We start from the raw sequence: 17,058 nt of genomic DNA, 5'->3' as shown, positions 1-17,058 counted from the left end.
TTGAAAGACAACTTAATAACTAATAAATAAATTAAGTTATTATTATTTCAAAATTATTTGGAAGAAAGCGACATAATATCATCTTTTTATTATCATTATTAATATTATTATTTATGTTTTTTTAAAAAATATTATTCTCATTGTTAATATTATTATTTATGATTTCAAAAAAATTTCGGGTATTACAGGTAAGATATTCGACAACGGTAAGTGGTCGAAGATTCCAATGAATTTGGTTGAATTCTTTCACATTTGGGAAAGATTTTGAATTCCTATAAGTAATGGAATTTGAGGTGATTGATTTCCAATTCTAATTCCTTTCATAACCAAACACATCAAGAATTGGAATTCAGATTCTAATTTCATTCAATTCCAGCGAACCGAACGCACCCTATGTTCGTGTTCTCAAATTCTGAGTTGTATCCGATTGGATTTTTCAAGTGAACCAATGAAATAATTCGATTTGAAAGTGACTACACGTCTCTCAGATCATCCGTTTAGAGTTTGAGTATAGTTGTCTGCAATAATTGTAGTCGTTGTCAATAAACCCTACATAACATTTTGTTTAAACGAGTTTAGAGATATAGATCAACAAACAGGCATGTTCAATGTATGAGAGATAAAAGCTGCAACAAACAACAAATTTGATCCATAAAACAAGCTTGGAGAAGGGTGGTGTTATGTTAACTTGTCAATTGTTGTTACAAAATGATGCATTCACCTAAAATATTTGAACCAAGCCAGTAACATTTGATTCGATCAAAACTGTAGTTCAACATTCGATTTATGGATACAAAAAGAAGGCCCAAAATTCACCCTTTGATGAGTTGTTGATGCTTAAATATATTTGTCCCATCCATGGCTACAAAAAGGAAATGAGTAAATCTGGTAGAACAATATTTACACCTCATACATTGTAGTATATGCATTAGTGTGTTCTCACGATATGAAGGACTCCGTGATGAAGGAATCGGTGACGAAGGATTCGGTGGTAGGTGGTTCAGCACTCGTTGGGTCGGTTTCACTATGGTCCAGCCAAAGTTGTTTTCTTAAGCGCCTAATATCAAGGTGCGTAGTTGAAGGACGCAGTTCCTTTTCCAAATCTTGAATGTTGGTTCGACCCTCTAGCACGCTCAAGGTTTGAGACATGGTTGGTCTAGCGAAAGTTGATGCTTTTGTGCATAAAAGGGCCACTTGTATAATTGTCAATGCTTCTTCTGATGAATACTCAGATCCTAAGTCTGGATCAACAAGTTCTAATATAGTTTCTTTCTCATGCAAAAGCCATACCTGCACAACAAACAATGTTACAGTTAGGCATTTTCAAAGATGTTTTTGATGGGTGATTCGGGATGTAAATTGTACTAAATTGTACTAAAAATAAGTTCATTTGACCTCAAAGTCAAATTATACTAAGGTGGTGTTTGGATATGAGCATAGTATTAAATGATATCAGATCCGATTACTGGAAACATACATACGTCATATACGTGTTTGCTCGAACCATACTGTAAACATGTTCTTTTTTGTTTTTAGTTTCTTTTGATTTTCTTCTGATTTTCTTGTGTTGTTGATAATACAATAATCTTAGAATTTACAAATTTTTACTTTTTATATTTCTATTTTTCTTGGGTAATAAAGTAATAAAAAATTGAAATAGTAAGAAATGTATCACGAAACCAATGGGTAATGTTCACAAATCAGCAAGTGTACGTGACGCGGGATGGGTATACGACAGTTTTTGCAGTCTGGTGTGAGACTTGATTACCAATACCCATCCCATTGCCATCCATAAAAGCAATAGTCAGATCCAAACACCTCCAAAAAACTGATGAACCAAAATATGTAGATTTATCTCACCCAATCAAAAAGGTAAAGACATTCTTCGGTCTCGTAGCTGAAGCTTTTGTTGCAGCTTATTCCACTAACAATTTCTAGTGCCAAAATTCCGAAACTATAAACATCTGCCTTAGTAGTCAAGTGACCACGCATGGCATATTCTGGAGCCAGATAACCCCTTAAGAACCAAAAAAAGTAATAAATCTGTGTAGTCAGAAAGTTACTTAGAAATGAATGTATAAAATTAGCTAAAAGAGAAATATGTCAAACATGCTAATTCGTCCTAAGCTGATTTTATTTTGAAGATTTAAATATTTATTGTATACAATATTTAATTATTTATTTTAACAAAACAAACAAAGAAGTGCTTGTGGGGAAACCGAACTCGACCGAAACTAAACATTTACCCATTTCAACCCTAACCAGTTTTTACTTGTAGAAATAAGAGTAATTAGAGAACATACATTGTGCCCACAATCCGAGTGCTGATATGGGTATTTCCATCATCATTAAGCTTTGCTAAACCAAAATCAGATATTTTTGCATTCCAATTTTCATCAAGCAAAACATTGCTCGCCTTAATATCTCTATGTATGATTCTCAAATTTGATTCTTCGTGAAGATAAACCAAACCTTGAGCTATTCCTTTACAAACGTTTATCCTCATCGGCCATGTTAACTTTGCTTTAATAACTTTGTTTGTGCCTGAAAATTTAACAACCCGAACCTCCTACATTAATGTGAAACTGATCGTTTCTTAAAATAAATTTGATGATTAATAGAAGTTATAATTTCAACCCAAGGGTTGTGTTTATCTCAAACTGGTCAAATAAAAAATCTAGCTAAATCGGGAACATGTAAAGTCACCCAAACTCTTCTTCTTAAAACGTTTTATTCAAATATCTAAATTGTTGTTGTAATCATATTTATCTATGTTAAAGAATGGGCAAAAAAGTGTTTGCAGTTAACTTGGCCTGCGATGGTACTAAAGGCAAGCCTCAACCTTATTTTGTTTTGACCTGCCATCTCCGTACCTATGCTAACATATATATAAGGCTCACCTAGGAGTGCTTGAGATAGGCAGTTATTTTCCATGTACTCATAAACCAGTATCATCTGGTTCCCTTCTACACAACATCCATAAAGTCTGACAAGATTTGGATGTCTCAGAGCGGAAATCAAGCCAACTTCATTGACAAATTCACGGGCTCCTTGTTTAGACTTTGATGATAGTTGTTTAACTGCAATTATTGTTCCATCCGATAATCGACCCTGCAATTAGTTACACAAGATAATGCAATGTTATGTTTTTTGGACTTGTGTTTTAATCAATTGGCATATCAACACAATAACACCACCTTGTAAACGGATCCAAATCCGCCTTCTCCAAGCTTGTTTGATGGATCAAAGTTCTTTGTTGCAGCTTTTATCTGCCTCATAGTAAATATGCCTGTTTGTAGATCTATACCTCTAAGCTCTGTTAAACAAAAAAAATGTGGCATATCTGAAAATGTGAAAATACCTGTTTGTATGTCTTAGAGTGAAAATGCCTAGTTGTTGCAATATGAGATCCTCATAAATTAAAAAGAGAGGTGGCATGGGTGTAGGGTTGTAAACAAACCGAACATTCAGCGAACAATTCGTGAACCGTTCGGCGGGATGTTCGTTTATGTTTGTTCGATTAGCTTAGCGAACGAATACGAACAAAAAATCGTTCGGTAAGCTTAGAGAACAAACCCAAACAAAGGTCTCGTTCATTCGACTACGTTCGTGAACGTTCGGTAATATGTTCGGTTACATTCGTTCATGTTTGTTTGATTATACTAAAAGAATAATAAATAATAAATCTGTTATCTAAACATATTGAAAACTTGAAACGCTGTTTATTTCTAAGTTAGCTAAAATTTGGACATTCATGACATTATTGGGGATAATTATATCTAAGTTAGTTAAACTTGGAATAGTTATGTCTAAGTTAGTTAAGCGTGATTCAACGTTTGGTGGTTGTAGTAGACTTCTTGTGTTTTGATTTATCATTTAATGGTTGTGTTTAACTACTTATGTCCAATGCTTAAGGTTAACAATGTTTTTTTTTTCAAGTTAAATGTTGGTTTACGTTCGTTTTTATTCGTCTGCTTTCATTTGTGTACGAGATCACGAACTGTTCGTGAACAATTGAATTTCCTTAATGAACGAACACGAACATAAACTTATGTTCGGTATGCGTTTATGAACAGTTCGCAAACATGCTAATTCCCTTAACGAATGAACACCAACATGGACTTGTTCGTGTTTGTTCGGTTCGATTACTGGGTGGGTTGGGTGAGTAACAGGTTGGATTGGAATGTATGAGTCATTTAGTACGGGTCAAAAAGGGGCTAGGTGACCCTTTTCGTCCGATTTTATAATTATAAAGGGTCAACACATTAATAAAGATTTCAGACACAATGGTATTACCATAATTAGTTAGAAATGACTTGCAAATTTGCACGCTTTTAATGTGACCCCTTTTGACCAGCTTTAAAATTGAGCACCAAAGCCCAACCCATAAATCAAACGACTCCCTCACAACCAACCAGCATAAGATAATGAAAGATTTACCTATATTCGCTGCCTTTTCTACCATAATGTAGCCTTTTCTCCACAAGATAACAATGATTAAAAATACAAAAACGATTCCTCCGCTGACCGTCCCAACAATTAAAGCAACTTTATTCTTTTTCGAATACTTCCTAGGCTTAAATTCTGTACAAAACAAGGTAATGAAGGCAACACTTAAGTGATGTTTAAACATTGTACACTCTTTTGAATGAATTCAATGACACTCAACACTTTGATAAATTTCAGAAAGACAAATTAAAAGAGGATATGTATTTGAACCTTTTCCTTGGAAATGAGTACAGTGTTTACAAAATCATTATCTTCGCTTAATTAACTTTCAACTGAAGAAACTAACTTTGACCTCAAAAATCAAAGCATGCATATATAACAACATAAGTCTATCTTTTTGTTGTAAGAGTGATCATATATTGGCAGGAGATTAGATTGTTTGGTTTTAATGAAATCAAGAAATACTAGTGTTTTTCTCTTTTATTTAGGCCCGGATATTTTTTATCGTTCATTAAGTTAGAAACCCTAAGCTAATATCCATATATACTTATTGTACTTGTAACATCCTCATCACGAGTGAGGCAGAGCAATAAAAGATACCAAGCTTGCAGCTCGTGGACGTAGGTCAGCCGACTGAACCACGTAAATCTCGCGTGTCATTTCCATTTTATTTTTCTCTTGCAGTTTGTTCGTGTTTGTGTGTGTTGATCAATACGCGAATCCCTAACAAGTGGTATTAGAGCTTAGGCTCGTGAAACACAACGCAAAAGATAGATCGATTATTATATTTTTTTATTTTTGCAGTTGGGCATAATAAAAAATATTTCAATCAAGACTTCGAAGTTCATCACAAAAAGAAATAAAGGCAGAAACCCTTGGGTTGTCATGCCATTCGTGAGAATTGAGATTCTATTGCTAACTCTAATAACCATAAGAACAGATTTGAGCCATTAATAGCTTAAATCTAGGGGTTGGTATTGATTACAAATAAAACCTCTATAATTAATACTATCAAGTTAGGGGTATTTTAGTCATTTAGTCATTTCTCATTAAATGCTAATTCCGCCAAGCTTTTTAAACTAAAATAATTTTTATATACTTCATTGAAAAAAATAAAATAAACACAAAATCAAGTATTTTTTATCTTTAATATGAGTACGACCATATTGGTACCATTTTTATATTTATAACAGTGACTTTTAAAAAAGTTACAAAAAGGTGTTTTATAATTGTGCTAGTTATGTAATTGGAATGTGTAAATAAGAAAAATCTATTGTGTTGATTTTAAATCTATACATAAGTTCTTATTTTGTTGTGTAATTCTTATGCTTGTGATTTTTTCTTTATGTTGTTATTGGAAACCTATTTGGAATAAACTTGTTTTCTACCAGTTATGTAATAATATGTGCTATTTACAAAATTAAAACAAAAACAAAAAATTATGCTAGTATGTAACATTATGTGATGTTTATAAAATTAAACAAAAAATGAAATTGTGCTAGTTATGTAATAGTATCTGTTGTTTACAAAATTAAAAAAAAACATGGAATTGTGCTAATTATGGTGTTGATTAATGTGTTGATTACAGTGTTATGCTGATTACGAGATGTGCTGACGGTGGTGGTGTGGGATGTTACCGTTGGATGTGCTGACGGTGGTGTTACCGTGTGCTGATTAAGATGTTGATTATGGTGTTGACAATGATGCTGATTACGATGTTGCGGATGATGTTGCTTACAGTGTTGATGATGCTGATTACGATGCTGATTCGATGATGAAGAATATATTAGGATATTAGGATTTGAATTAATCTAGTATGAATTTAGGGATAATTTAATTATTGTTTTTAATTAGATATAGATAAAAGGGTATAAAAGGTCTAAAATACCCTGAAACCAATTTTTTTAATCGAGGACACATGTAATTAACCTGTTGGTTCTTAAAATACCTGTTTGTATATGATCCTATACCCCTAAACCCTTACCGCCATCTACAGAAGAAAAGAACCAAAAATAATAAAAGTTGTTTTGCTTTAATTGATTCATCCAATTGTAAGGCAAGGATTCCAAAAAAGTCAACAACAATTAATTCTTGTTGTGTTGTTTTTCGGCCGGAGAAGACAAAGGAAAAAAGAGACCAACCACAAATTAGGAGTTCTATTTTTTATCTTCTTGTGTGTGCCATCATACCATGGGTAAGAAAAAAAGTAGCCGCTTGTGATCAGAAAGAAGCATAAAATGCCATCTTGTTTTGTTCCTTGTTTCAATTTTCTGATTAGCATTATTGGTTGATTGTTCTTGGTCTGGTTATTGATTTGTTTTTTTGGTTTGGCAATTTAGCAGTGTGATTTGATAATTGTGGTTATTTTTTTGTCCGAGATATTTTCTAACTATGATAACTTCAGGCAGTCGGCCATTACTGTGTTTGAACATTACCTTCAGTCTTGACTTGATTTGTAAACAGTATTATAGTTTGAGATATAATGGATGAGAGCGGTAAACTTCAGATTGAGAAGTTTGATGGAAAAGACTTTGGTTGGTAGAAAATGCAAATGGAGGATTTGCTGGTTCAGAAAGATTTGGACATCGTGTTAGGTGAAAAAACGAATAAGATAAAATTAGACGAGTGGGAGACTTTGGATAAGAAAGCCAAGGCAGTTAATAGATTGTCATTAACAAATGATGTTGCGTTCAAAACCACAGTGCTTGGGATTATGGATGCACTTTCTGATATGTATGAGAAGCCTTCGGAAGCTATTTAGGTTTTCCAGAAACGTGAACTAGTGAACACGTCGGTGAAAGAAGAACACATATAGTACACATCAACAACTTGAACCCGATTTTGTCAAGACTTAGGTCAGTTGACATCAAACTCGAGGATGAGGTTCAGGCTCTACTATTGTTATTATCATTGCTAGATAATTGATCAGGAACTTTTACAGCGATTACTAGTTCTACCAACGAGTTCACTTTTATTGGGATTCGGGATCTTTTTCTGGGTGATGGCGTCAGACGAAGAAATTCAAGTGGATCATCGGGTGAATTAATGCATGTTGGTAGAGGAAGAAAGAATAACAGAAGTAGGGGAGCAAAAATAGATAGAGGAGTCAGTCTAGGGATCAGAATGATGTAACCTGTTGGAACTGCAAAAAGATTGGACATTTCAGGAATCAATGTCCAAAAGAAAGGAAAGAAGTTAACGCGCTATAGTAAGCCACTCAGATGATGAAGCTTTGATTTGTAGTGTGGATCCCTGAGTCATGGATCATGATGCTTCATTTCACGCTACCCACAACGGTGAAGCATTGTAGAATTTGAAGCAAGGTGATTTTGGTAAGGTAAAACTAGGGAACAATGATGTTCTTGATGTTACGGGCATGGGTGACATAGATTTAGTAACTTCAGCCAGTTCATGGACTTTAAAGGATGTCAAAGTGATTCCAAGCTTGAAAAAACGGTTGATTTATGTTAGGCAGTTGGATGATCAGGGGCATGAGGTTAAATTCGGGAACGGGAAATAAAGTTTTTAAGGGAAATATTGTGATCGATAGAAGAAGAAGGAGAGATTCGCTTTACATGGTTAGTTAAGGGAGAGACCATCCTAATTCAGAAGAAGACAAAGTCAGGTTCATAGAATCTCGTGGGCAGAAGAAGATTGTCTTTGCAAGTGAGAAACCTAGAGTCACAGGTCAGATTTAGGATAAACAAGCGAGAAAAGGTTCAACTAGACTAGTTGGAGGTGTTCGTGGTAGTAGGATCACGTGTTGTGTTTTAGTCAAAGTTCCTAGATGGCAATGGGTTAGGAGAACCACTGTTCCAGCTGATAAAATCTCTCCGGTGGATTACTTGATGAATGTGGAGAGTGTTTGTTCTCAAGGTGTTCTAGGATTTGGCAATTCGTGTGAGTGGGAGCCGCTAGGGATTGAGGTTGAGTCAGTGGCAGTTTCTGGCATGACTGATATGTTGGAGCTTGGAGGAGCTTCAATGGGCCTTTAGGTTAACGGATGGCAGTTTGAAGATTACAAGAGGTACAAGTTCACAACGGATGGTAGTTTGAAGATTATCAAGCCTCCAAGTGGGAGATTGTTGGGTTTTGGAGTCTTGATTTCGGCCTGGTTTTAATGAAGACAACAAAGACTAGTGTTTTGGGCTTGATGCAGATCTCTTTTACTTAGGCCCGTTTATTTTTTATCATTCATTAAGTTAGAAACCGTAATGTAATCTTTATATATATGCATTGTGCTTGTAACATCCTCATCACGAGTGTGGCAGAGCAATAAAAGAATTACTCTGGTTGCAGCCCGTGCACGTAGGCATCCGACCGAACCACATAAATCTCGCATGTCATCTTTGTTTTATTTTTCTCTTGCAATTTGTTGGTGTTTGTATGTTGATGAATATCCGAATCCCTAACACATATGTGCGAAATGAACAATGGGGTTCAAAGGCATAGTAATTTTGACCTCAAAAGTGAAAATACATATCCCTCTACATGTGTTTGGTTGATGTATGCTATCTCTAAGGTTAGAGACAAGAAACTCATGCAAAACAAATTTAATAAATGAAAAAAGGGAACATTTCATAAAATGGTAACCAAGTTTTAGAAATGTTCCAATTTGGTTACTTATAAAAAGGTAACCAAGTTTTAGGAGTGTTTCAATTTTGTTACTTATAAAAAAATTGTGCTTATTAACTCATTGAAATTTATTTGAAGTGCTAATCCTATAAATAGCAGGTAAACTATCCTAGGTGGCATTTATTTTTTTATTGTCATTAAACATGTTGCCATAATTTAATTAATAAACGAGATGAATAAAATAAAAAAGCGCATATATATATATATATATATATATATATATATATATATATATATATATATATATATATATATATATATATATATATATATATATATATATATATATATAGGATTAGGTTCAAACGTGAACAATTTCTCCAGCGTGAACTGCGTGAACTAATCTGGGCCCTTGATTTTTATGATTTTGAGATTTTAAATGAATGGCATGATGGTAATTATGGGGTTAATTTTATATATGTAATTATACTGAAAAGGGTAATTTTGTACATATACATCATAAAAAGAGGGAAGAAAGGAAACTGAGTAGTTTCCATTATCTCTCGAATATATCAAATTACCTCAATATACGCACTTTCGGTTCCTATATTCAACTTTATTTCAAAATCATTCTTCTCTCTTCCATTCGTTTTCATTATCAAAAAAGAAGAAAGCAGAGGACTGCCGGTGACGAAGAAGATTAGATCGAAGGTCGCCGGAACTGCATCGCCGACATCAACAAGAACGGAAAAGATTAGAAGAGTCGATGAGGGAGAGGAGTAATCGACTGTGGTTCAACGGCGTACAACGGCGGTGGAGCCGTCTGCGACGGCGGCTGCGGTTAGGGTTTCGGACGCGGCGGCGATGAACGGTGGCAACAGGGCACCTTCCCCCTTGTCTCGAAGTCCCTCGGTTAGTGAGGTATTTGTCATCGGTGAATATTTGTTAAGGTGTCTGTTATGTATATGATTTTAAAAGAGAAATAAGATGTTTCTTGCATTCTTGAAGTTTGGGTACATACAGTAGTTAACTATCTTGGTCAATGTGTATAAATTGCCTACGCTTGTAAGTCTTGGTTAAGATATAGAGAATTGTTAAATTGTTGTGTAGTATATATCTTGGAAATCTTGTGGCTCGTAGTTAAAATCATATTTGCAGATAATTTGTGTGATAGTAAGAAGCTGTTTTAAATATAAAATTGGGGATAGAGTAAAATGGTTGTTATTGGAGTATGCTTGATCTGGAAGCCGATTGTTTGCCTTTAATCCATTGTGATTTTGATTGTGAAAGGAAAGTGTGCACATGTTGATAACAAACTGTTAGTTTAGGCATTTACACATGTGTATTCTGATTTTAACGTGATGTACACATGTGTACATATTCTGATTTTGCTTTGTTTTTAATGCGTTGTACACATGTGTATTCTGATTTTAACGTGATGTATACATGTGTATAGCGTCTGTTTTTGTGATATCTCAGAATTTTTTGTGTATTGAATGTGTAAGGTTGTTGATGTACACTTTTGAATTATGCAAAGTATTAATTGCTACGTTTTTTGTGTTATTATAGGAGACGTCGTAAACGAGAAAAGTGGAGATGGAAGGTCGATAAGGATGATTCACGTATGAGGTCGATAAGGATGATTCACGTATGTTTGTTTGCTTGGTCGATAAGGATGATTCAGCATACAACGTGGCGAATAGTTGTAAAAGACTATGTCTTTTTTATTTTTCCGATTATGTTGCGTTTATTGTTTTCACGAAACTGGAACTTGTAATTGTATGTTTTTTTTGGTTTGGCAAACATTATGTAACTTGTTATTTGCTTAATATAACCTAGTTTTACAGGTTTTGTTTGTTTATATGTATGTATTATGTAGCTAATTACACATATGTACCATGCTGAGTACACATGTGTACTGTTCAAAATCCCAAGTATATGAAGGTTACGTGGATCTTAAAAATCATAATTCGAATTCTGGTGGTGAAATGTGAAAAATAAAAATGAAATAAATGATATTTTGTGGATAATGAATTTAAAATAGGAAAGATGTAACTTAATTCACTTATTAAAATAATGATTTAAATCTAATTTTTAATATAATTACAATCATACCCTTAACAACTAAAAAGGAAATCAATGGTCCGGATCAGTTCACGCAGTTCACGCTTGGGAGGTTGTTCACGCTGGAACCCTACCCTATATATATATATATATATATATATATATATATATATATAGGTTGAAGATTTTGTACATTAATTCAAAACTGTGAGAAGTGTGAGAAATATTGTGGAGATGGCATGCGTCCTCAATCTAAATTAATTCAAAAGGGTAAAAAGGTAATTTTCTTACTGATTTAATTAATTGATAACCTTCCATAACCGCCACCATTAATTATAGGAATACGAATTAAGAATTAATCTATGAATTTGTGTCATCTCGTTCAGAACTGTATAGTGTTACATATTTTCATATAGTGTTACACAGTGTTATAAGGTGTTATATAGTGTTTTTTGGTATTATATAGTGTTATATTGTGTTATATGGTTTTATATGGTGTTTACATAATGTTATTTAGTGTTATATAGTGTTATATTTTTATAATTTTCTCATAGCATGTCTATGATAGATCTATAATTTATATATTGTTATATAGTCTTATATAGTGTTACATAGTGTTATATGGTGTTGTATGGTATTACATAGTGTTATACGGTGTTATATGGTGCTATATAGTGTTATATTATATGATGGATGTATAGTGTTATATATTTCTTTTAGCAGTTACATATTTCTGGATTTTTTAGAATGTCAGAATTTTAGAATAAGTTTAAAATTGAATCGCTAGAATTTAGGAGTGAATCGCTAGAATTTAGGAAAGGTTACCTAATTTGAAACATATACAAAGACACTATTACCCATACAATTTTCAAACCAGTCCAAATAATTAAAACACAATTTATAATTTGGTCACTATTGATCTCAATCATTAGATCAAAGATCTAATGCTTTAAAACACTTCTCACACTTATCACACTTTTGAATTAATGTACACTATCCCTACCCTATATATATACATATATATATATCATAATGTAAACCTTAAAACATACTCAAAACCCACAAATAACAAAGTGAAGATTACTAAAACGTCATATTTGTGGGTTTCGTGTTGTGTTTTGGATGATAAGGCTTCGATTATCGAATGACTAACATTAGGGTGTTTTATGTTGATTATCATGTTGTGTTTTATATTCGTAGTTCGACGATAGTGTGTTTGAAGTCTTTATCGACTATTAGGGTTTAGATATTGTGTTTTAGTGATCTTCACTTTATTATTTGGGGCTTTTGAGTGTGTTTTATGGCTGAAATTGTGATGTTTTACGACTTTGTACACTTTGTAGGAAAAATTGACTTTCTAGCCGAACATCGCCCTATATGTTTAAACACATATTTGTAAGCGACGTTCAATTTTTATTACTAGTCTATAGATATATAAAAGAAACCTATGAAGGACATATTCATTTAAACTTTCTATTTTATTGTTTTCCCGCCTCTCTCTCCTACCTAATTATAAATATTTATTTTTTTATAATTAAAGATAATCATTATATTAAATTGTGGAGAGTTCAAACGAGAAGAAATTTTTTGCAAGAAGAAAAAAGAAGAAATTTCAACCAATAACAATGTTTTATTTTACTTCATTTAATATAAGTATTAATGTTACTTTAAGGGTACATTGGTAAATCTACATAGATCATTAATTTATAGTCTTCCTCTTTAATAGCTAACTATATTAAATAATTTGTAACTTATCATTAAAATATATATTTTTTCAAAACAAAATAAGATAATTTAAAGTGTACAATAAATTACGAGTTGTGTAGGATAAATTACGAGTTGTGTAGGATAAATTACGAGTTGTGTAGGATAAATTACGTGTTGTGTACGATAAATCCCATGGTGGTGGCAATGGTAGTTGTTTACATCGGAAATCAAAATCGAGGAAAAGGAGGATTTTCGAGTGATGTTTGTGATAAATCTGGAACTAGTACACATATGTATATATAAAATTTAATTACATGGCCCTTGACTTTAAAACTAGTAAATTACAACTACATGTACTGTTTGTGTAATAAATAAAACTTAAGAACTAACTTTAGTTAAAAATAATTAACGGAAGTTCATTAAGAACCAACATGTTGATAGGTAGAATTATTGTATACCAATTACGTAAGATTATTATTTACCAACGGGACAAAGGTTGGTTTATTAAAAACCATTTTTCCAAAAAAAAAAAATTACACTACTAGAAATAAAGGGTTGTTGCGGTTGGCTTGTGTTCAGGTTCACGGGTCTTGAGGGGACACCAAATGGGGGTTGGAATGGGTTCATATTTTTTATAAATTGTAGAAGTAGTGGAGACAAAGTTTGATGTTATGTGAGAGTTTTTTAATAAAAAGATGAAGAAGTAGTGGGTATTTTATAGTGCTTTATATTGGATTAAAAAAAATAAACAAACTAACCGTTGCCCAACGTTCAACTCGCCCCCCAATGCAAATTTAGGCGTGCCGGTGATCAATTTGTGCCGGAATTGGAAATCGCCCCATTGCGGGCGGTCTTATAAGAAAGAGCTTTAACGATAACTAAAATCTATTAATCGCCCCATAACGCCCTCAGGGGCGACCCCCCTAACTTTTCGATGCATAGTGTGATGAATAGTATTTTCGTATAGGTATATACTTTGCCCCCCCCCCCCCCGTTTCGCGAAAATTGGGAGGGGGGGGCTTCGCTAATGTCTTTAAAGACATGTTTTGATGAATATATGTGTTAACCGATTAACTTACATTTTATTCAACATGTGCAATACAAAGTTATTCAAGATGTGCAATACACAGTTTTTTTAAGATATAAACTTTTTTTATTACTTAATATATAAAGTTATATTTAATCAACGCGTGTAACACGTGGTTCTAACTTAGTAAACACGTATTTGTAATCGATATATTTGTAAACATTACGTAAACGATTTATTAGCAGGTAAACACATAAAAAAGATTTATTTTATTTAATAGGTAAATACATTTTTGTAAACCACGTTCATTTTTTTTAAATTGAATTTAGTTGTTGACAGATATAAACTTCAATTTTTTTTTTACTAGAACTAGGTTTATCATTGTCGCCGTGTTGCGACGAACTTCTTTTATTATTTAGTCTGTGTTTACATGTGTTTTGAAATCACTACGAGTGTGTTACGCACGTAACCGTTGACAAGATAAAAAGAAAATGTAGAAAAAAAACACTAAATGATAACCGAAAGAAAATCAATAAATAAGTTGTATGGTAATGATGTTGTTCGTATGAAATCCGTGGTCAAAGATAAGCAAACGATACTGGGTACCGGTACCGACTTTTGGCGTTCCTGGTACCGATTTTTACATTCATATACAGGTACCGTAACTGGTATTTTCGGTACCAGTATCGATTTGGTATCAGTTAGCACCGAGCTCATCCCTACCCTTGAAACTAAAAAAAAATCATTAAAAGTTGAAGAAAATCTACGACACCCGTGATCAAGGATGAGCAAATGGTACCGGGTAGCAGTACCGAAATTTCCGAACTAAAAGATTTTCAATATCAATTCGGTACCGACTTTTGGCGGTTTCTATATCTATCGGTTTTTACCTTCTTGTACCGATACCGAACAGAACCATATATGTATTTTATTATAATATCAAAAGTACTATTCATAAATAATAATAATATATATCAAGAACTGTTCATTCAGTTCTTCTATTATCATATATGATTTGGATTATGTAGGTCCCTCGTGGAGGATGAGGTTAAACCTTAACCTTGTTATATTAACACACTAGCGAGTGCGTAATCCAAGCTAGAGTGCAACCGAGTTGAGACAAGCACAAACACAAGACACACAAAGTTCACCGATTAACACCACTGTATTAATACGTATGAAAGGTTCCGGTTACAAGCACAAGGTTTACAAATCAGTTTTGCAAACTCTCTAAGTGTGTGTGTGTTTCAGCAGTGTTTCTCCGAAAGTCTTAGTCTCAGTCTAAATGTGAAAACAACACACTGCATGGGTATATATATACCCAGCTCAGTAAGTCTGGTCGAAGGATCCGATAGATATCTCGAAGGATCATCTATCGAAGTTAAGCTCTTCGAAAGATCATGAAAACTGATCGAAAGATCATCTTTCGATCAGACTTCCTTCGAAGGATTCATAGGGACCTCGAAGGATGATCTATCGAGGTCCATCCATCGAAGCTTCATCTTTCGAGCTCATCGAAGGATCTAAACTATCCTTCGATGAGACATCCTTCGAACCATACATGTTACATTCATAAACTATCTGTTTGGCCAAGTCAAACCAGGAGGATGGTTGACTTGGTCAAACTTACATGACTAACAAGGACATCGTTTTACATCGTGACCGAATACGGACAAAGTACAGACACAAGTGCACCAACAAACTCCCCCTTGGCTGTAGCTTTGTCTCGATCTTGTCTCGATCTTGATCATCTTTGATCTTCGTGACTTCAAGACTCTGATGTCCTGTTAAGTCTTCGATGTCGGAGGATCTTCAAGGTCTTCACGTCTTGAAAGCAGAGAGTGTATCAACAAACTACCCGTATCATGTAGGAAGTGTGTTGACAAACTCCCCCTTAACATAAGCTCCCCCTTGAGTTATGCCCATGAGAAACTTGATCTTTATGAAGTGAGATCCTTGTGGTGTTGATGATGGCCAGCGGCAACTCGATCATCTTCATCTTTTGAGCACCTTCACGTCGTGGCTTCATTCCGAAGCTTAGTCATCGACCATGTTCTGATAGCCTTTAGAATCTGCACATGCAAGAAGTCTAAACGCGTAGTAAGAACCACTGCTTGGAATAGTTAGAATAAACAAAAGACATACGGATGACCATGTAACAATCAAACACCGTCCGACAGTTTGAAAGTTTAATAAATTTGTCAATTTTATTTTCTAACTTTCAAAAATTGCAAATTTCGACCGTTTATGAAGATTTAGTCAATTCGGTTTTCGTTCAGGTTTCAGGCAACGAAGACTCGAGCTCCAACATCGTACGATCGAAAATAAAGTAGAAATAAAATCTTTTTGGCTTTTATAAAGTTTATATCAAAACACACCTAAAATCTTTTTGGTATTTTTGAATAAATTAAAAGACAACAATTTTAATATCCTTTGAGTGTTATCAAACGACATCACCGCTAATGTCGTGCTGATATGCACCAAACGACGAAACTGTTTAAAAATAAAACAATAAAAGTTAAGCAGTAAATAAATATATACAAACATTCTTTTTGCGAGTTTCGAGGGTAAGAGAATCATATCAGTGTACGGTCATGTCAAAACACTCTTGTTGTTCAGTTAGTTAACATTAAGATAAGCATCCTATAACAATTATCGGTATTGTTGTCCACTTAAGCTCAACTTATCAGATGTAATCATGTTTAGGAGATAAGTTAAGGTATGATTTATACTTACCGACCGGTGTTCATCCACATCACGACACATTCCCGTATCAAGGTATGCACGAGGGTTCATCTTACCGGTGAGTATACCGATTATCATCTGTTTGACCGTATATGATGTGAGATTCTCACTTATTTTGATTTGAAAACAAGCCCTATGTGATATGATCACTTATTGATGAGGAACTTGATTTTCATATGCATGAGGGCACAGGAGCAAGTCCGTGAACAGGTCAGTACTTCCGTACAGCAGAGAGACGAACTTGACTCCCGGATAAATGTGATATTTTATCACTTATTTGTTTGGACATGTGATTGTTTATCACTTATTGAGGTCGAATGCAGTATGTATTATGTACACGTATGTATAGTATCATGGAAGATCTAGACTTGCGTCCCCGTTATTTTTCGGTAAAAGATACAACCATGATACCCAGATGATAAGCAGCATAAAGACCGAATATCTCAGAACCTCGGCAATCTATCAAACGAAATTTCGGTACTAAGACCATA

General features: G+C 33.9%; 1 protein-coding gene across 1 annotated transcript in view; it reads right to left on the bottom strand.

Annotated features, from left to right (window-relative positions):
* Positions 1-939: 939 nt before the first annotated feature.
* Positions 940-17,058, bottom strand: part of LOC110908205 (probable LRR receptor-like serine/threonine-protein kinase At1g07650) — a 36,365-nt gene continuing 20,246 nt past the window's right edge. The window contains exons 5-10 of the mRNA XM_022153118.2: positions 4,441-4,548; positions 3,198-3,316; positions 2,901-3,111; positions 2,304-2,544; positions 1,861-2,017; positions 940-1,290 (exon numbers count right to left, since the gene is read on the bottom strand). Of these exons, the coding sequence (XP_022008810.2) occupies positions 940-1,290; positions 1,861-2,017; positions 2,304-2,544; positions 2,901-3,111; positions 3,198-3,316; positions 4,441-4,548 (1,187 nt within the window). The remainder of the gene's footprint in view (positions 1,291-1,860; positions 2,018-2,303; positions 2,545-2,900; positions 3,112-3,197; positions 3,317-4,440; positions 4,549-17,058) is intronic.

Source organism: Helianthus annuus, chromosome 2 (genome assembly GCF_002127325.2).
Source record: "Helianthus annuus cultivar XRQ/B chromosome 2, HanXRQr2.0-SUNRISE, whole genome shotgun sequence".
Classification (NCBI taxonomy): domain Eukaryota; kingdom Viridiplantae; phylum Streptophyta; class Magnoliopsida; order Asterales; family Asteraceae; genus Helianthus; species Helianthus annuus.
The sequence above is the reverse complement of the archived record's forward strand: the minus strand, read 5'-3'. Positions and strand labels throughout refer to the sequence as shown.